At 29.9% G+C, this 21,375-nt stretch overlaps 4 protein-coding genes and 1 long non-coding RNA gene across 7 annotated transcripts; 2 read left to right on the top strand and 3 right to left on the bottom strand.

The window, feature by feature from the left end:
* The first annotated feature begins 51 nt into the window (after positions 1–51).
* On the top strand, positions 52–3,519 carry LOC117154936 (galectin-8). Its single transcript, XM_033330375.2, has 7 exons — positions 52–276; positions 1,977–2,062; positions 2,214–2,418; positions 2,499–2,696; positions 2,775–2,863; positions 2,956–3,150; positions 3,321–3,519. The coding sequence occupies exons 1-7, from the start codon at positions 187–189 to the stop codon at positions 3,469–3,471; spliced, it is 1,014 nt and encodes a 337-aa protein (XP_033186266.1). The 5' UTR covers positions 52–186; the 3' UTR covers positions 3,472–3,519.
* Positions 2,923–4,745, bottom strand: LOC117154939 (uncharacterized). Its single transcript, XR_013059177.1, has 5 exons — positions 4,658–4,745; positions 3,978–4,103; positions 3,525–3,555; positions 3,256–3,447; positions 2,923–3,164 (listed from the first exon to the last, which is right to left on the bottom strand). It is a non-coding gene; the product is annotated as an uncharacterized LOC117154939 (long non-coding RNA).
* eco (Establishment of cohesion) lies at positions 4,681–7,976 on the top strand. The gene is made up of 6 exons (XM_033330366.2): positions 4,681–4,999; positions 5,325–6,840; positions 6,908–7,130; positions 7,204–7,377; positions 7,462–7,667; positions 7,746–7,976. Exons 2-6 carry the CDS (start codon positions 5,357–5,359, stop codon positions 7,867–7,869), a joined length of 2,211 nt encoding a protein of 736 aa, XP_033186257.2. The 5' UTR covers positions 4,681–4,999; positions 5,325–5,356; the 3' UTR covers positions 7,870–7,976.
* A 938-nt stretch (positions 7,977–8,914) lies between these two features.
* On the bottom strand, positions 8,915–13,054 carry LOC117154937 (putative ATP-dependent RNA helicase DDX43). The gene is made up of 11 exons (XM_076621412.1): positions 12,388–13,054; positions 11,999–12,252; positions 11,093–11,584; positions 10,807–11,025; positions 10,618–10,744; positions 10,357–10,522; positions 10,037–10,279; positions 9,804–9,951; positions 9,481–9,722; positions 9,237–9,399; positions 8,915–9,152 (listed from the first exon to the last, which is right to left on the bottom strand). The coding sequence occupies exons 2-11, from the start codon at positions 12,230–12,232 to the stop codon at positions 9,021–9,023; spliced, it is 2,166 nt and encodes a 721-aa protein (XP_076477527.1). The 5' UTR covers positions 12,233–12,252; positions 12,388–13,054; the 3' UTR covers positions 8,915–9,020.
* A 4,987-nt stretch (positions 13,055–18,041) lies between these two features.
* LOC117154904 (uncharacterized) lies at positions 18,042–21,112 on the bottom strand. Of its 3 annotated transcripts, none has more exons than XM_033330317.2 (3): positions 20,971–21,112; positions 18,497–18,613; positions 18,042–18,411 (listed from the first exon to the last, which is right to left on the bottom strand). In XM_033330317.2, exons 2-3 carry the CDS (start codon positions 18,604–18,606, stop codon positions 18,243–18,245), a joined length of 279 nt encoding a protein of 92 aa, XP_033186208.1. In that variant the 5' UTR covers positions 18,607–18,613; positions 20,971–21,112; the 3' UTR covers positions 18,042–18,242. The 3 variants fall into 3 exon arrangements, with proteins under 3 accessions (XP_033186208.1, XP_033186209.1, XP_033186207.1); XM_033330318.2 differs by having other exon boundaries at positions 18,497–18,616; positions 20,971–21,086; XM_033330316.2 differs by lacking the exons at positions 18,042–18,411; positions 18,497–18,613 and adding an exon at positions 18,618–20,019 and having other exon boundaries at positions 20,971–21,089.
* Between the last annotated feature and the right edge of the window lie 263 nt (positions 21,113–21,375).

The following is a 21,375-nucleotide window of genomic DNA, read 5'->3' as shown; positions in this document are numbered from 1 at the left end:
CTTAAATTTTTTGTATTGAAATCGATGAAGTATAAAGTGTTTTTTCAAATATGTGCCTTCAATGGAATCAAATATATTTGTAAATGCATCAGAAGTAAATAGAAGAAAGATATCGCGTGCACGAAAACGCAGCTTGAAATATGGCAATGTTCCAATAAATCATTTTTCGAACTTATTAAAGAGAGCATGTCTGTACATCAAACTGAAATTTTCGTGCAAACAAAAGAAAACGCTCTTCGTGAATTTTCGTTTGTCGATGAAGAAACAGTGCCGTTAGTGAGTATCGATCGGTAATAAAAAAATTGAGTCATAGATAACATAAATGTAGATTTTCCAATTTAAAATGTAGTTGCAAATATCTAACCTATTCTACATATTATATGTATTTACATTATTTAGTACCTTAAGTATGTGAACTTGATTATTACATTGATAACTAAATCTTCAGTCGAGTTAAATTTGCATTGCTTTAAGTAATATAATTAACTAATTATTCGATTAATATGTCAATGATCTTTATCAGTTTGATTTACTAGGTTAGAGGTATATAAATACATCATAATCATAATGAACACATATATATACGATAGTATAATGATATAACATTGTATATACATAATTCTGATACATATGACTTGACTACGGACATTTATGCATTTGTGACAAGTATAAATATACAAATATATACAAAAATATACATATGCATGAATGTAAAAATATATAAAACATCAAGACTAAAGTATATGTCACAATATGCAGAGAATAAAACTGTTTTATTTAAGTTTCAATTCTTTATCTATACCTGTAATAATATGAATTCGCACAAATATCTGCAGTCTAATCATAATCTACTCTCTCTTTGGCAATTATATTTAGCACTAAAGAATTATAAGACGAGATTTTCAACCGAAAAAATTCTATAAAATTGATCAATAACTGATGAATGTATACATAATACTATTAGTCTTGAATAAACTACATATATATACAGTACATACATATGTATGTATAGTACGTATACACAAGTTTGAATCAAACGTCTACGTAAATTTTTACTCAATATTTTCTGTCTTAGCTTTTAATTCAAACGCTAGTTTTGTTTCAGAAAAAATACATTTAAAAGTTATGCTGTAAATTTACAATGAATTGCATTTATACTAAAATCATGAAACGAAAATATCTTCAGATTAGGTATTAAGAAATTTCAAAAAAGCGTTTCTTTAATCTTATCTTTTTTCTTGTTTAGATTCAAGTAGTTGTGAATGATTATCTTGTACTAAGAAAATGAAGATGAAAACTTGCACATGTAATAAAATGATTCTCATGGCGACTAATGTCGAAGATTCGTATTCGGATTCCGAATAGTTTATATATATTGTGCTTATGTATAGTTTCCCAACATTTATCCCATCCTACTCTTTTTTAAATTTTCCGCTTGTATCTTTATTTTCAAACTACATGTCCTTAATAAACGAAGATTATTTTATTAACTACGATATTTTATCTTGGAATATCCAGCATATATAGTGTTCTAGTATGAAATCAAATGATACCGGAGAACTAAGTTACGTTCTCTCCATATTTCCTATTTTTATTATAACCTTTTAATAAAATTTAAAACGATTTGTGAATATATAACATTTTTGTCTTGTTTATACTACAGAACATTCTAACAAAAACTAGTAAAGAATTGAAACGTTCTATATAATAACTTAATAAGTTATATAAGTTATATAGAAGTTATTATATAGTTAAACTTATCAAATTTAAAGCGCAAAGGTATTTCGAAATACAAAACATATTCGTGTCATATTTTGATAATTATACATAAGCGTAGATTAATTTAATTTGCATTAAAAGTTTGTCTTATATACAAGATATCTCGAAAATATAATTTATAGTAATAAAGTAATAAATACTTTTTTGTGTAATATATATTTCTTTAACTATAAATGTATGCACGCACTCTATTCCAGAATGCTTCAAAACCAGTTCCATTGCAACCTTTGAAACCAACATCAGCTGTAGTGGTTACAGGCTATGTTCCTCCCAATGCTTTGAGGTGATATCTTATCGTAAGAAAAATCTCATAACCAAAATTTTTTTAATTTTAAAAGTCATTAAAATAAACAGTAAAATTTTAAACAGGAAAATTACAATCATGAAGTTGTAAAATCACAATTGTAATATTCGTTAAAACACAATTGCCACAGATTTTCAGTGAACTTATTATGCAAAACTACCGGAAATATCGCATTACATTTCAACGCACGATTAGACAGGGGTTATGTGGTTCGAAATTCGAAATTTAGGGGATGTTGGGAAGAGGAGGAAACCTGTTCTCCTGCAGGGCATACCGCCTTCCGCCGGAACTCCTATGTTCATATTTTGATATTTTGTACTGCCAATGAATATCAAGTGAGAAATGAGAGTTATTTAACATAACTATCAATTTTATAGTACTTATATTTATTCGAAATTAATTTTCCTTTTACTAGATTGCTGTCAATGCAGAACATTTTTGCGCATTTGCGTATAGAACGCCTCTTGAAGATGTAATGTATCTTGAAATAAATGGATCATTGGAAGACACTCGGTTTAGGCAATTTGAATTGTTCGTTTATCCTGATCCAAAGTTATGCAGGCCAAGTAACGTTTTAAGTTTAAAAATTGATCGACCACTGGTCGAATTTCTTGTAAGTCTTTCTTAAATTACTAACTTGTTTTTTTTTACTAGTTGAAATATCAATTATTATTAAATATTCTGTATGTAGGATATTCCAATTACGGTAGATATAGAAAATGAATTTAAAACCGGAACTAGGCTTTTCATTGCTGGAAGACTGAAACTTCTGCCTCATTCGTGAGTGTTGATGATCTTTCGAGAAATAAATAAATTTGCAAAGAAGAGGAAAGAAAGAATAAAGAATAATTTGTTTCTATATTTGCTAACAGATTTTATGTAAATTTACAAAAGGGAAAAGCAGTTTATCCACATCCGACAATTGCGTTGCATTTAAATCCACGTTTTTTATATGGCAGTAGCGCACCCTATGTCGTTATGAACTGTTGGTCAAATGGATCTTGGGGACGCGAAGAAAGGCACTCAGGTCATCTATCCTGGATGCCTGGTCGTGATTTTCTTCTAACGTAGGTTTTTCCATCTTTAAAAAATACAAAATACGATATGCATGAAACTTTAACTAACTAGGTCAAGTTTAATTGAAGATATTGTTATAAATAATTACTAATTACTTTTTGAAAATTCGAGTAACTTGTTGATTTTCTGACTGCAATTTTTTATGATTTTCCTTTTATAGAATTCGGTGCGAAATCGAAGCATATACAATATGGTTAGGCGAAAAAATGATTGGTGAATTCAAACATAGATTACAACCAACTATCATCGATACTCTTAAAATATCCGGAGACATCGTACTTCATGATCTAGCCATGATTTATTCAAATTAATCTCTATTACTTGTTATTCATTTTAATAAAATGGTATTTACCTTTTAACTTACCCTTCTCATATAAAACTAAATATCATTTGTCCTGCATTTCACAAAGGCATAAAAATGTTCTCATTTTTAAGTAATGTAATATCAATGACATATTGTTGGTAATATTTATGTAATGAAAGAAATAATATTGATAATAAAAATTTATCATTAATGCATTAATATTTTTAATATCTTCAGTTGCATAAATATATATTTTAAAATAATATAATAATAAAATTTTATTTATTCTTTATCTGAGAAGTAGATCTCTAGAGCATAAAATTATTTAAAATTATTTAAATACCTGCACATCAAAAGTATCTTATAAAGCAACGTTCTTTTTATTAGTTTTTTATTTTTTATTGCTTTGTTACTGAATTAAAATATATCAAATACTCATTAACTGAAATTATTGTAATTCAGGAACTTTTAATTTTAATTTCAATTTTAATTATAATTTTAATTTTTTATTACCTATTTCTTCATGATATATTTGACACCTTTATTATTATCAAGGAAATGAGAGTGCTCATGTTTATGCTTTCGGTTGTTTCTAGACCAGTGCTGCCCATAGCGGATAAATTCTGAAGGTATTCCACGCTAGCATATACAAAAACCTATTTAGTTCCATTACAAACGACAAAAAGAAAAATTAATTGTTTATTATATTTGTTCTTACTGAAGAAGAGAAAATCTTTCAAACGATAAAGAATCAGTCGAATGACCCAATAATTCTAATATACTCTTTATTTACGATAACTTTTTAGATTTAACATTAAATTTATTTTTCTTTCGATAATGTTTTTGTTATAATAAAATATAAATTTCATTTTAACAGTAATTTCAGTAGTTGATTTCAATAGTTGGCTGCAAATAATATTTTTATATCATTTCTATATTAATAAAACGAGATTCAGATTTCATTATAACAAGAACATTATCGCAAGGAAAGTAGATTTGTGTATAAAAGATATATTAAAATTATTGCGTCATTCCACTGATCCACCATCGTTCGAAAGGAAAGATCTTTTTGCTTCTCTAAAAAGGTTATAATAAACAATTAATTTCTCTTTCTGAAATAACTAAGTTTAATTATTGTGTAATTTTATTATTTTGAAACATTTGATGATTTTAAAATATAATATTATTTATACTTGTCTATTTCGGATAGAAGTTCGGATAGGCTCTTGTAAATAGGTTCTTGTATATGCTATCATGGAACATCTTCAACATTTAGCTACGTGGTGCAGCACCTATACTGTGAGACAAATAGAACAATGCACGTGGCATTTTGATTTCCTCTCTGTTATCATATATTCTCATCGGACATATTTTTTGACTGGAGCGTCTATATAGTTTAGGAAGAGTGAATGAGTGTGGAGACATGGTACAAAAACGGAAACTTTACAGCAGTTTCAGATTTTCGGTTGTTATGTGAATGGATTAGTTTTAAAGCAGATATTAATATTATTTAAGGTTATTACACAAATATATAGGTATGTTAATAGACGTGTAATAAAATATGTTTTGAGATATTTGGAAAATTAATAAAATGAGAAGAGATAAAAATATTTTTAACAACATATGATTTATTCTTCGTGCTGATTGAGATTAGTTTATTTATTTATTATACTTTCCAGAATTTGTTTTCCTCTAGCTTTTATTGATATTAATTAAAATATAAATATAAATGGAAAGATTCATTGTTATATTATTATCATAACCGGTTTGAAAAAATCATGTTCTTTTGTAAAAAGTTGTATTAGTAAACAATGTTTCTATTTTTTCATGATTTTTATATAATTCTTGTCTCTCTTTCAGCTTTTGAAGTACTTATTAAAAGCTGTTGGAACATGTCTCTATATCTACCAAAAGAATCATTATACACCCCACGTAGAGTGCAAAAATGTTTATTTGGATCAGGTGAAAGTTCAAAGAAAAAGAAGATCTGTAGAATTCAAAGAGATTTAAACTATTCAAACAGTTCATCTGGAGAAGAGTCAGATTTGGGGCCTATGAATGTTATGGAGCATTCTCCACAAAAGGGAATATTACTAGATTCACCAAAATTTCTGTCTAACTCTCCATTCAACAATTCTAATAAGCAGACACCAAATCAGACAATACTCGATACATCAGAAAGACAATTTGGCATAGAGCTGCAGAATAGTATAATAGAAACACCACATAAGTCTAGAAGTCCAAAACACAAATTAATAACATCATTAAATTTAGATAGTAAAATATCCTTACCAAGAGTTCATAGGCGTAAATCGCTTAATATTCTTGGTATCATTGAAAATTCACCTGAGAAAAAAGAAAATAACTTAAAGAGACATGCATTTGAAGAATTAGAAAATACAGTTACAAAATTGCTAAAAACTGATGAAAATTATTTAATACCAAAAGCTAGAGCAGCTTTATTTCAAGATAGAGATTATAAATCAAAACTGAAGAATATAACACTCAGTACTAGAAATTTTTATAGTAATTCTGAGACCAAACGTGACTGTAAAATCATCTCTGAATTAGCAGAACAAAAACGACGAGTGAGTTTTATAAAACATGCATCCAACTATAAAAGATCTATGAAAAAACATACAATAGGAGGAATTAATGCTGGTGTGTCACATGGTATTAAGAAACCAAAACTGAAGACACATTTAGATATAAAACATAATAATAGTACAGGGATGATTAATGTACAATATACGAATATACAAGAACATTTTTCAAAAAAAGAAGAGCAAAGAACAGAGTTAGTAAGCTCATCGCCAGAAGAAAGAATTTTATCACCAGAAATTGATCTTAATAAACGCTTTTTCAAAATTAAAAGGTCGTCAAAGAGAAATTCTTCAGCTATAGTAACTATAAATAATAATGTAAAATTAAAGATTCAGTCAGATGGTAAAATGGCACTAAATCAAAAGAGTAGTAAACAGGCTTATAGACAACCGAAACATGTAGATACTTCTTTTGATGCAACTGATTTGTCAGTAGATGAACCAGAATTGGAAACCGCCATAGAGAAAGAAAAAGTAAGTAATATATTAAAAATTTTGGAGAACGATTGGGCTAATGATGATTATGATACTATGGAAGTACTAATTAATGAGAGGCATGAGCATATTTCACCATTAAAGCCAGTAGCAGTATTGAATGACGTTACTATGTCACCAGCAAGTGAACTTAGTACTATGACTTCCACTATGAATATTAAGGACATTAGTACATCAACAGTTCACAAAAATATTTCTTTGGACAATAATGAAGTTACATCAGAAGAGAAATATTATCCATTATTTAATAAAGCTTACTCGCTCAATAAAATTTTGAGGTAAGTAAAATATTTAAAATACGGATTAATTTCTGAATCACCTTTCATAATATTATGGATCTTTTAGTGGAAATAATAAAAAATCCACATTTAATGCAAAAGAAACTACAAATTGGCAATTGTCTATGAAACTAAATGGTGATGACAATCAATATCAATTGGATGCAGGGCAAAAGAATTTTGGAGCAACACAATGTGCTGAATGCGGTATTGTATATCAAATTGGGGATCCAGAAGATGAAAATGCTCATTTAAATTATCATAATAATAAAAAAAGTTTAAAATTTTCCGTACGTATAAATTACATGCATGTAGTTTGTGTAAATAATGTATTTGACATTCCACCTAAGAAATTATTTTTAGGGTTGGAAAACAGAACGTGTAATTATGGAGGATCCATTTACATTAAGTCGAGTAATCTTGGTAGAACCAAGTGATTCGAAAATATGTTGGAAGAAAGTAAAAGAAGTTTTAGAATATGTTGACAGAGATTTAGGATTAGCTTGCACAAAATTACCAGATTACGAGGAGAAAAAAGTAATGTCGAAAAATATATCAGAAAGCAATTTCCTTGTACTATAAATTTGATTTGATTTTGTTCTGATACAATTTATTCTTTAGGTGTATTTATACATTAGGGACAAAGCTATTATAGGAGTATTAGTCGCGGAACATATAACGACTGCACATCGCATGATCCCTGAATTACTAGAATTGGACTGCTGTACAGCAGAAAGTAGCCCTGCAAAATGTGGTATCAATGTTGTATGGACGGATTTAAATCATCGTAGACAGGGGATAGCCACAAAATTGATCGATATATTACGGTAAATATTTTTATTTTTATAAATAATTTCAAAAATATTTGCATAATTAATCAATATATTTAATATAAACTATTTCAGAGCTCATTTTTATTTTGGTTATGTAATGCCTATAGATGACATAGCGTTTTCAATTCCAACTCCGAGCGGAAAAATATTTGCTGAAAAATATACCAAAACACGGAATTTCAAAGTGTATAGTTAAATGTTATTTTTGATAAAAAAAAAGTCTATCAAAATTTATGGTAATAGTACTATTTATCATTCATTTGTTACTAAGTCTATGTACAAATAATAATGTTGTCACACAACTTATTATACTGATAGGTATTTACAGAGAACTTATTTATTTTTTTATTATTTTAATTATTCTTCGTTCAGTAAATGAATAATTGCAAAATTCCTGTCATTTTTGTTTTTAAATCTTTCTGTTAACAAAATTGCTTTTTATATTGATTATTTCTGAACGAAGTTTTTAAATATTTTGATATTGCTATTCTAGAATTGCTACTAGTGTGTTTGAATTGATTACCACTCTGTTACTGTGAAAATTCAAATATGCATGTATATGCAAATATTAAATGATAATTCTTTTATTCAAATCGTAATATTTCTGGACCAAGTATACAAATTTTTAAATATTTTAATATTGCTATTCTAGAATTGTCATTAGTGTGCTTGAATTGATTACTACTCTGTTACTGTGAAAATTAAAATATGCATGTATGTGCAAATAAATATTAGGTAACAATTCTTTTATTTAAATACGTAATTTTCTGTGTAACATGACAAACAGAAAAATAAGTTCATAAATTTTTATGTTTTACATCTAACCTCTATAATAACTTTATTAAAGTAACAGTTCTTACTTCCAGTACCACTTCCACGTTTGTAAAAAGAAAAGAATAAAATATAACATATCAATATTTCATACATATAACATTATTGTCATATATAATATAATAATAATCTTGTATGTAATTTATATTTTTATTTAGTTTATATCCAAAATATAAACAATACACTTCTGCAAAATAGCCGCATGTTATAAAAGTGTTCTTAATTTCGAAATAATTATCGATTTAATACATTTACATTCAATAAAAAAAATTTATATCATTCTGTATTCGTTTTTGTTAAATATATATACTTATTATTATATTAATACACTTTTTCAACACGATAACGCATGTTATAAAAGTGTCCTTAAATTACCTTGAAATAATAATTATCGATTTAATACATTTACATTCCATAAAAAAAATGCATATATTTCTGTTTTTCTTACATACATATACTTAAGTATAACTTAACCTGAGTGAATAGGAACTGTATAAATGCAGGTAGCTTTTCAGACTAAAACCATCTTCTCCAACCTCCTCCTCCTCCTCCTCCTCTTCTGTTTCCACCGGAGCGTCTTTCGGTAGCTCGCTTCTCCTTCCATGCTTCATATCTATCGGCCATGTGGTATAATTCTTCAGGTACTTCCTGCGAAGACAAAGATTTACATATGTAAATTTATATACATATAATCAAATTTTCATATAAACATATAAATATACTAAAATATACTTGATTAGCCTCTTCTAAAATATTAATTAGTTCCCTCGCATGAGACCAGTCGCTGCGGGTCATGTAAGTAATACTCTCACCGGTACGACCAGCGCGGCCGGTACGTCCAACACGGTGAACATATTCTTCTATATCCCGTGGAAAATCAAAATTTAAAACATGCCTAAAAATAATGTTTTTTTAAAAGGTTTCTTCTAAAATTTAAGTTTGGATCAGATTCTAAATAATATAAAATCAGACGTACGTAATATCTTCAATATCGATTCCTCTACTGGCAACATCTGTCGCCAATAATATTCTAGCCTCTCCAGTTTTTAATTCCTCTAATGCTTGTTCTCTATCAGCTTGTTCTCTTCCGCCATGTATACTTGAACAATTAACAGACATCAAAGCTAAATCACTCGCTACATCATCTACCTTAGCTTTCTTTGCAAAAAATATTATTACTTTATCATTTGGTGCCATGTCGCGAAGGAATTGATGCATCTATTGAAAAAAAAAAAATGATAATATATGTGTTTTAGTATAAGATTCAATAAGATTCAAAGAATTTTTCATTATATTAACCATATCAGTCTTATCATTTTCATCAATAATATAAATCTTCTGCAGCACTGTATGTACAGCAACTAAGTCCAACGATCCAACATATACCTGGATTGGATTTTTCATATATGACTTCGCCAAACGTCTGACACTCATCGGCCATGTAGCGCTAAAATGTAAAAGCGCTCTATTGTTATTTGTTATCACATAGAAAATATTTAAAAAATTGTTTATTAATAATAAATTTGATATACCTCGTCATAACAGTTTGTCTATCTGGCCTTACGTCTATTAAAGCTTTTCTAATTTGTGGTTCAAATCCCATATCAAGCATACGATCAGCTTCATCTAAGACGAGGTATGAAACGGAAGAAACGTTTAAAACCTCTGTGCGTACAAGATCGTTTAGTCTACCAGGTGTAGCAATAACTATTTCTACACCTTCTGTTACCACAGTAACTTGTTTTTTACGACATCCGCCTCCATATATACATACCCTTTAATAATAAATTATTTATCAATATATCCTTGTACATGCACGTTTCAAAATGAAAATATAATAAATTTTACTTACGCCTTTATGCCATGATAGGAATATTTGTTTACTTCTTTCTCAATTTGCAAGGCTAGCTCTCTGGTAGGTGCTAGAACAAGGACAGTTGGTCCTTTCCGCTCTGATCTTGGTGTTATCTGGCCTTCGATATGGATCAAAGCAGGCAGTAGAAATGCCAAAGTTTTCCCTAAATATCAATAAAATAATTTCCTCTATACTCTTTTTCTTCCTTCTACTCTTTTCTTTATTCTACTCATTGGACAAAACTACATTACAATATACCTGTCCCTGTTTGTGCAATGCCAATAAGGTCTTTGCCACTAAGCAGAATAGGCCATGCTTGACACTGTATTGGGCTTGGTTGAGCAAATTTTTGTTTTCTAATTTCTTCAAGTATTTCAGGGTAATCCTATAATATTTATATTGTAGTCTATATTTTTCATAAATATTTATTCAAATATTTTTACTTACTTGAAAGGCCTGTTCAAATGTTTCGATAGGGTTGGGTATACTTAATACTTCAGAAGTATCTTCTTCATCATCAAGCACAATGTGCACTTCTATATTATTGTTTGCCTTTCGAAAGGCATCTACTTGTTCTGATGTCAAATTAGCAATTATTGGATCCTCTTTGTAAAAATGTTTAACAATAGGAGTACACTTTGCCCACTTTTGTCTGTGGTATTCATCCTAATCAGAAAAAGATGATGCATATACAAAGAAATTAAATTTACTTTATAATTTCATAGAAACTTACATGATCCCTGCTTATTTGTTGCCAATCAAGATCAAGAAATCTTTCATCCTCCTTCTCTTGTTTATTTTCCTCTTGCTCATTTTCCTTTTGCTCATTTTCCCTTTGCCCATTTTCCTTCTGCTCATTTTCCTTTTGCTCATTTTCCTTTTGCTCATTTTCCTTTTGCTCATTTTCCTTTTGCTCATAATCCCTTTGCCCATAATCCCTTTGCACATATTTCCTTTGCACATATTCCCTTTGCACATATCCCCTTTGCACATATCCCCTTTGCACATATCCCCTTTGCACATATCCCCTTTGCACATATTCCCTTTGCCCATGTTCCCTTTGCTCATTTTCTCTTTGTCCATTTTCTAATATTCGTACTGGCTGTATTGTTCTAACATTCATATCTCTTAATGACTCTTCTATCAAGCATATTGCTTGTTGTTGTGCTTCTTTAGTTCCAATAATGGTTACAGCTGTTGTATCATTTGTACTTGATCTTTCAACCTATTGACATTGAATTAAACTTTATTCCTTAGAAACTGTACATGTCAAAAAATTACAATGTAGCTTGCAAAATAAAAATGTTGTTCATAAAGTATCACTAATTATGTCAAACAATAATATGTATTTTGATGAAGTATTACTGATATATACATATATATCAAAATACATATTACTATAATTATTATAAATACATATTATATATATATTTATTAATATTTATATATATATTTATTAATATATATAATATATATATTATTTTGAATATTGAAGACAAAAAGTATATTTTAAAAATTCACATAAAAAATTATTTAAGTGATATCTTTTATAAGACTGTATTTTGAGCTTCAAAATTATTTAAAATTTATATATTATATGAAACTAGAGAAAATCAAATAATATTTAATAAATGCTTACGTGAATTTTCGTATTTGTTCTGTCTTGTAAATCTCTAATATTACTTCCACTTCTGCCAATAAGTCTTCCAACTTTTTCGGTACCGATTTGAATTACAGATTGGTCATATCGTACATTGTAATTATTGCGAGGGAAATTTGGATACCGCTCTCCTCTTCTAAAGGTATTATGTTGATAATTATTCGGTCGTTCATTGTATCTTGCGGGTCTGCTACAATACGGCTGTACGTTCATTATTAAGATATTCTTCCTATCTACAAGTATAAACAATCCTTAGAATTGTATGAATTATTTTTCGCGTATTCACTTTAATTATAATATTATTTATCAAATAAATTCAGTATATTATGAAAAATTAAAATATATTTAAAGTATAATGTTTTTCATACCTTAAATGTTTGTAATTAATTTCCAACTTAACTTGACTAAACTACTTTCTACCCCAAATGTTGTAACTTTAGGAAGCTCTTCCCAACTAAACGGAAACAAACTGAGGAACGGATGCCTTATGAACCATAGTAGAGGGGCAGTGATCTGCTCATGCCCATTGTTCTAGTTGTTCCACAGTACAGGTACTGCACCACGCGGCCAAGTGCTGAAGTTGTATATGCTAGCATATACGAGAACCTACTTACCCCCTTAGAATCTACTCCTACCACAAATGAGGTACGCTCGCTGTGATTCCAGGTTACAAGAGTCTATTTCAAGTTAAGAGAGTCACGGAAGATTCATAAACACAATATGAACACAACATAGCCGAATTTTATAACAATATCGTGTTTGGTCTCATTTTAATCGAGGAAGTCTTACCAATATGTTAATGGAATTTTTATTAACAAAAAGTCAAAGATAAAGAAATTACATTATTGTATTGATATTGTCTCACCGATACGAAGGCAATATAAATCTTAAAAGAGAAACCATTACCGCGTCACATTACTCGCATCACTGATTCAATTCTAACCACCCCTATTTTTCGGATGATTGAATAATAATCAAAAAACAAAAAAACTGTTTTTGAAATGTTGAAACACGTAAATAAAATCATTAAATTTTGGATTTCTGTCAAATATTAGCAACTAAATACATGTACTTTTTCATCATTATGATATTAAGTGTTTAATGTTAATTATGTTTTCATTGTTTATTCTCTTTTTGTTATTCGTCATTCGAATAAATTTTGGTTGCTAATTGGAATAAGTTTATAAACTGACAACTTACAAGCAGAAACAATAACGTGGCGATAAGCTGATGGTACCATGGACTAGGACTACGGAAAGGGAAAGGTCTTTTGCCGGGTCTTTGTAAAGTGCTAGTGTAAAGTGCTTGCTAATTCGAACCAAATGGGCTTTCCCCAAATGGGTTTTATTGGGAACGGTTTTTGTAGGTACAAGTACAGGTACAAATGTAGGTAACGATATTTGTATAGAACTATTTTTCACGTGACTGGGCCGGTTTAGCCTGTCAATAAAAACAGTTATATATAAATACATTTTTTTTTTATTTAGTTGTTTACATTCACAATTTGTCCGATTTAGACATTTGGTAGAATTGATATAAATACATTGAAGCAAATGTCCTTGGGTCGGTATAACTTGCTAAGGATATCAGAGGTCATACGACATCGTAGGCAAACAGACCCCAACATTTAGAAATTGCGATGTCTAGCGTATTCGGGTATTCTTTGTAGAATTATTAAGCGAGTGAATGGAATAGACTATCCTGCGCATATTCTACCATCCTGGTTAAACGTAGCTTTTCAAATAAATCGGTATGCATTTATAATAATATCTAAATTATATTCCCTTGAATTCGCTTACATATTTGCCCAGTATTTTTTATTTCATTCAGTTGGAAACGTATTATACTCGTAATTCTGTTGATACAGAATAAGTTTGAGCAAATGCACAAATTGAACTCAATCTCTTCGATTTCAATGGTAATTTTTTTTAATATGTGACGATTCCAAATAACATATTCTTATATATATAACGAATGCGGAAAACTGTATTAATTGCAAGAATTTCAGGACACAAGTTTTGCGCACGAGAATACTAACTACTCCCTGTGGAAAGCAATCAAAAAAACAGACAACACACTGGCTAGAAGCGACGAAGAGCGAGCTGAAAAATTTTCCAGCCACCTTTGTGACACATTTACTCCATATAATATTAACAACACTGACTCCAAGTGTCATACAGACGTTGACGCAGGAAATTTCTATTTCTGAAAATTGAGATCTTAAACATGCCGAACTTAGAAAATGATATTGAGGATGAAAGAGATAGAGGGACCGAGGGAGTTGAAAAACAAAACTTTCGGAAACATATGTCGGAGATGGAAGGACACCGGACCTTCCCCTGGAACTCCGGGAAAATCCGTAAAATCGTAATTAAAGTTTACAGTTGTAATTAAACAATTTGCTGTCATTCTACCCAATTGTACTTGTTTGCGATTTGTGATAATAAACTTGGGCTGAAGGCGACCATCAGTCGCCGAACGTAGCCGCGGTCAACGGGACGGGCGCTCCGTCTAACAAAGGTGCGGAGCGGTGTTATGACCCTCATTAAAGGAACTACCCATAGAGGTATCGGACAGTAAAACATGCTAATGGTTCCTTAGGACAATGAATACCTGATGTTGAGGCACGTACATAGCACAAGTCTGGTTAGCCCGAGGACCCGCCATAAAACCTGGGTTTTTCGGCAATTAAGATTTGTGCAAACGGACAGGCAGCTTTTGTCTCAAATCGACCAATCGACAGCGGCGTCGAAGTATACCTACCCTCCCGTTGACCGTGGATTCGTTATCGAACCTAAGACCATTATCACTAGTGTCGCGAGTGCCTAATCGCCGCTGTTGATTGTCGAATCGGTAGTGTTCATACTCGTTGTATCAGGCCGTATCTTCGTTATAACACAACGCTGGCCAACTCCAAGGGAGGTCTATCAAACGCCCACAACCCTGTTCCTCACTCTTCTCCGACACATATAAAGGCCCAAAAACATATAAAGACAAACTGAGATCTTTGAGTCATGGCTTAAACAATCTTTCCTTTTTCTTATTTGTGATAGTTAAGAAATGCAAGCGACTAAATTTATGATACAACATTTTATGTTTAGTTCGCAATTCAGCTAATTTACTTAGCAGGCCGGCCTACAGTTTACAGGCGTCACTAGTGAAAATTCGTTTGTTAGGGATCGGTCATTATTCATTTCCTTGCTAGCAAAATATTATAAAGCCTAATTGGCTTAGCCTACGGGCCTAACGGTTTTCGTTTTCTTGTAATCCCAGATTTTGAGCTGGCAAAATCACTCTGTTATTAAGCCGCCGTTTACTAGCGACCAGTTTCTTTATCCCAGTAAGTAATTAGTTTTATTAGTCGGCACAAAACGGTGCAAACGCCAACCAACCTCGAAAAATCACAACATTCGATCAACCACAGGGAATAAACAGTGATGAATGAAACTTTTACCATCATATTTGTTACATTTTTCTAATTAAAATAAAACCAAACACCATATAATTTGGAGCACATTTGCTTACTTAATAAATAAAAATTGAATACATTTTCTCAACGCGAGAATTGATTGTAATTTTAATAAATAAATAAAAAAAAAAAATACATATCAATCAGGAAATGTAATTCAAAGTATATCGTATTTGGTTTTCTTTTATTCAGGAAGATCTCACACACACGTTAATAAAAGTTTAATTTAGAAAAAGTAAAAAATAAAGAAGTTTTATTTTTGAATTTATATTTACATACTTTGTCTCAAGGATGTCTGACATTGGATCATGTTAAATTGTTACGAGGATATACGCAAAGACTTAAAACTACCAACGGTCAAAGAAAAAATCGGCAGGTACGCAAAAAAATACAAGGAAAGGACGGCAACACATCCAAACCAGCTGGCTGCTGAAGCGAGCAAAACTCTCATAGAAAGAAGACTAAAAAGAAAAAACCCCGCTGACCTTACTAAAGAAATAAAATAGTCAAACTAGAAAAATTTACCGAATGTCCAGCTAGACAAATTGTAAAATACAAACTAAATAATAAAAAAAAAATGTTATAATGTTTGAGCGCGGTGAGCCACCGAGTTTTACGGTGTGCCGAGAATCTCAACCCCCCGTAATAGAGATGACGACCATACAAATATCAAGAGATTCTTTTTCTGCAGATGCATCAGAAATATTATTCAGATTCTATCAAGTATTGAAATTACTATTAAAACGAAATTTAGATTTTATTATAACACAAATATTATCGCGAGAAAAGTAAATTTAATATTAAATCTAAAAAATTGTGTATAAAGAATATATTAAAATTATTGCATCATACCACTAATTGATAATTCATTTAAAACGAAAGATTTTCTTTTCTTCTCTAAAAAATATTGTAATAAACAATTAATTTCTCTTTCTCAGGCAACTAAGCTTAATTATTGCTTGATTTTTGTTATTCTCATACTTGTCTATCTCAGATAGAGAAATATGAATTTTTCCGTAAAACCGTACAATAAAATGCTGTAGTAACGTAAAGCCACAGTGAGTATACCTCATTTGCGATGGAACTAAATGGGTTCTTGTATATGCTAACGTGGAACATCTTTAGCACTTTGCCGCTAAGGGTAGCACTAGTCCGGAAACAACTAGAATCATTTGACCATAGATTCGTTTCTACTAAGGAAATTATAATAGTATCCATATGCAGTAATATTAATTATTAATTAAATATTAACTAACACTATTCCTACTACATAAAGATCTCTATATTTTATGACAGTTATTTGTTTCATTTATTATTTGGGGGTCCCTAGAACTCTATCTCCCTAGAAAAATGATACCTAATATGACTCAGAGAGGTACTATATTTTGCTATGGCTAAAATGTATGGTTTTAGTGTATTTTCTTTTTCTATGATTATACATTTTAATATGTTTATTTAGCATTAATCATTATATAAAACTCTTGTACTTTAGGATCTTCTCATTTCAATAATATGAAACTTTTAAAAATCCTATCCTTCGGTGTAAACAGTATGTACTGTACTGAAAAAAATAAACAAAGAAACTTTTAAAAATAGAAAGTATGAGTGAAAAATTTTTAACATTTTTATATATAAAAATTTATTTTATTTCTACTTAGTTATACTATTTTTATACATGAAATCATTAGAAATTCGTTCAAGTGCTGATCAAATTTCAATAATTACTTTTGTATATATCGTCTTTTTATTTAAGGAAATAGGAAAAATTGACATCGAATCTATTGAACTTTTGCAGAGTTTCTTCTCTGTATAATGATAATATCTGATGATATATACTTGCATATCAGGATAGGACAGAACATTAAAACAGTAAAATTCTACCTCATTACTCTATCGAATCTATGTATGATTTCTACGAGACTATTGTCCATAGTAGGGATTAGGGATTGGAAAGTTTTCATCTATACAATGAAATTACATTTATCTGAATAAAATTTTAGTTAATGTCCAATTAAGTATATTGCTGTTGATCGAATTCACTTATTTGAACGAGAAATTCTATTATATAAATGAGAAAACATTAGCAATAGAAGGAGTTAGTAAATTTTTATTATACATTTATCTATGTAATCAAATAAATCGAATGTTTCTAGTATAGGCAAGTACTATAACCGAAACCTTTAAGCTGAAAGTTTTGATTTACGATTATGAAAATATATGATAAATACTTCTTTAATATTAAGTGATTACGCACATAAAATAGATGTAAAGTTTGATCTACATATACAGTTATAATCAAGGAAAGCTTTTACATAACTTCTTACAAATTATGTATTACTTTTTATGGTAGACTTAATTTAATATTTTTTGTGAACTATTTAGCGTAAGACGTGAAATACATATACTAATTTATGCAATATCCTATGTACTTGAAATTATATGTGAACAATGTATAGTAAATAATTTTAGATTTGAGCTTAATAATATAAAAAAGGTTTATGTATTATTATAGATATTAATTTGTATCCAAAAAATTATAAAATAGTGAAATACTTAAATTTTGTATAACTTTTATTTATATTCAGTAATTATAATGAAATAAAAACAATATTGATTAACAGAATTCAATAGAAGTTAAACTATTATTAATTTATTCAATATTATTTTACAAACAGGAAGGTAGAACTGTAAATTCCTGCTACTGTGTAAACAACATTACTAAAGTGGCAGTTACAATGTGATGCCTCTAATGTATTATAAGTTTCCTGGAAAATTTCCGTTCTCAATTTGATCATTCCAATTTGTTATCCAACTATTTGGGCACATTGCAGAGTATACTTTTTTGAAATATTTACATGCATCATAATCCTCACCATGTCGTTTTTTGCAACGTTGAAAGTCCACAAAACTAGTGTAACAATATCTGTATTCAAAATAAACAGGAATAAGCAATCTTATACATTAACAGTTTATAAGAATTAAAATACATCAATTTATGTTTTGTTTACCTTGTCTGGTTTTGATTTGGGAATCTTGGGTCATATGGTGCTGTGTTTGGTTTCAAATCGATGGGGGTTTCTAATGTTGCCGCATTTCCAAGTTCTGTATATTTAACCATATTGATGCTGCTTAACAAGTTACAATGTATTATATTTATTAAAAGTGCTACAATCTGTCACCCTCCCTTTCTCCCACAAGGCAAACTCTTTACATGTTTGTCTCTCGCTTTAGTCAGTTTGTCTCTTGCATCACATAGTACACTATCACAAACATTAATTGCTTTCTCACTGCAGTCCTTGTTTTTACTCTCATATTACATTAATAATGTTCTTTAACTCGAAATATTTAAGAATTTGGGATACTATATATTTATAATTTTTGAATAACATATACTGTACATTCTATCTAGTAATTGAGAAAAGAAAAAGCTTCCCCATATTTGCATACATTTCTATAGAAGTTTTTCTTGGTAAATAATAAAAAGCTTTAATTCAAAGCTTTCATAAATTTTAAATAATTTTAGTATACATGGAGCTCTTTTTTAAAGTTGGTTAATAGCTATTCTTGTATATTTAAATACAACCATGTTGTAATTAAGAGAACACAGCATCTTTTGAAAGCACATTCATTGTAGATAAAACAAAGTAACAAAATGGAAAATGGTTGAAAATAAAATCAGCTATTTAACCAATGGTCTTGTGTTATCTTCTTCCTGACAGCAAACCTCTCTGTATTTTTTCACTTCAGCCATATAGAGTGACCAAGCATCCTTGGGTTGTTCAACAGTTTGTTCAGTCTTTGGTTTGGCAACCATTCCAGTTTTTAAAATTCTACCTCCTCGCCTCTTTCCTACCATCAAAGGTGGAGGAACAACAGTTTTTTCTTCCAAAACAGAAGTCGCCGGTTTTTGTGCAGGTTGCATTTGTTCCTGCATTTTTTTAAACATTTCCATAAAACTACCATCATTCTTAAAAGCATTAGATTGTGGAGGAACAACTGGATGAGATACAGTTGTTTCTGTATTATCTTCAGCTGTATCTGACTCGTACGATGGTGCTCTATGGTATCTGCGGCTTTCTCTACCTCTATGTCTATCTTTACTCCTATTACGACTGCGACTACGTCTCCTATCTCTGGAACGCGATCTTCCTCTTGACCTAGACCTTGATCTATCTCTCCTGGAATATTTGCGCGATCGATCTCTATCTCTGTCTCGATCTTTATCTCTATCGGGGGATCGAGATCGTTTGTACGATCTAGTTGGAGAAGATTTTGAAGTACTGCGTCTTCTTCTACGTCTGTCTTGTGGCGAGTCATTTCGGGAAGATCTACTGCTTCTATACTCCAAGGGTGAAGGTGAACGGCGCGACGACATTCTGTTTTTGTACCCATCATATGTTGTATAACTTGCACTATACATAGGAGGCGAAGGTGGAGCTGGTGGTGAATCTGTATTGGACTTGGAACTGCGTTCATGCCGTTTTGAATCCATTGTTGCCTCTCTCACCACGCTGAATGGACAGATGGACACCTATAAGGATAGAAACTGCCTTCTATGAGTACACTGCTCATTTCGTCTTACCAAGCCTTTATCTGATTGGTTTTAAATGTACGCGTATGCAAGAGACAAGTAGACTTATAGCGAGAGATCAAAATGTATTTAAATTGCCATTAATATAAACAAAATTCAATCAAAGCTAGGATTTTGTCTTCAGTAATTTTTATATATATGAACTTCATCCATTTATTTTTTTTACGATGCAATATATATTATAGAAATTCAGCTTTGATTGTATCCTTATCTATATCTCTATATTTCATTATAAGTAATTATTTCAATCGATTAAAATTAGTTTAATTTTATGTGGTTATATAATTCTACAATTCTTATACTTTGTTATATTATAATACAAATGATTATAATACTTTTAAAAATAGTATAATTTACATTATACATGATCATCAATCTAAATAGTACGATATTATAGAGTATACAACACTTATACTCATTTTTAGGTAAACGTATGAGATAACGTATGAGATAACGTCTGATGTCTTAAAAATTAATGTTCAGTGTACTTCCGATGCTAATCAGAGTTTCCAAAAATTTAATCACGTTAAATTATGCTCGAATATGTATAAATTTAAATATAAATTTTTCTTCTGATACTCTGGAAAAAGAAATGGTCAAAATGGAAAACAGCTTTATTCTATATGTCGTACGACATCATTATTTCATAAAGGTTACCAAGATCAGCAATAACAAAAATATAAAAGGGGATAAAGAGAGAAAGAGATAAAAGAACGTGAAATTTGATAGAAAAAACTTATCCAAAACTAAATAGAATTTTCAATTAGCATATAAAATAGTTGTCGTAGAGAATATAAGTAAAATTCCTTTAAAACTTTTTTAAATATTTCGTTGACTACTTTAATCGCCTAAATAGCCTACAATTACACGAAATATCTTTATATAAAATACCTTAATCAGCCGTGCAATTGAAAACAAAATGGCCACTAGGCAAACTGCGCCAATCTGTTACGTCATGTACACCTAGGACAGTTAAAGCGTTAAAACTGATTCTGAGATGAGCTATGTGTTCTAGAGCGAAGAATATATTTCTAAGTTTCTCCGATAGAGTTCGCTCAAAATTTGCCTATCGAATTTCTTACCAAGAAATCTTTCTATTATTAACAAAAAATATAGTCAATCTGTTTGATGATATGACTCATTTTCTTTTTTATAACCTATAAAATACAAATTGACATTAAAAATGTAATTCATATATTTATATGCATATATAATATATAATAGTATAAATAATTCAAATAAATATTTTACAAACACTTATAACAAATATATACGTATATAAAATTATTCGTGAAT

Source organism: Bombus vancouverensis, chromosome 9 (assembly GCF_051014615.1).
Source record: "Bombus vancouverensis nearcticus chromosome 9, iyBomVanc1_principal, whole genome shotgun sequence".
Classification (NCBI taxonomy): Eukaryota; Metazoa; Arthropoda; class Insecta; order Hymenoptera; family Apidae; genus Bombus; species Bombus vancouverensis.
The sequence above is the reverse complement of the archived record's forward strand: the minus strand, read 5'-3'. Positions and strand labels throughout refer to the sequence as shown.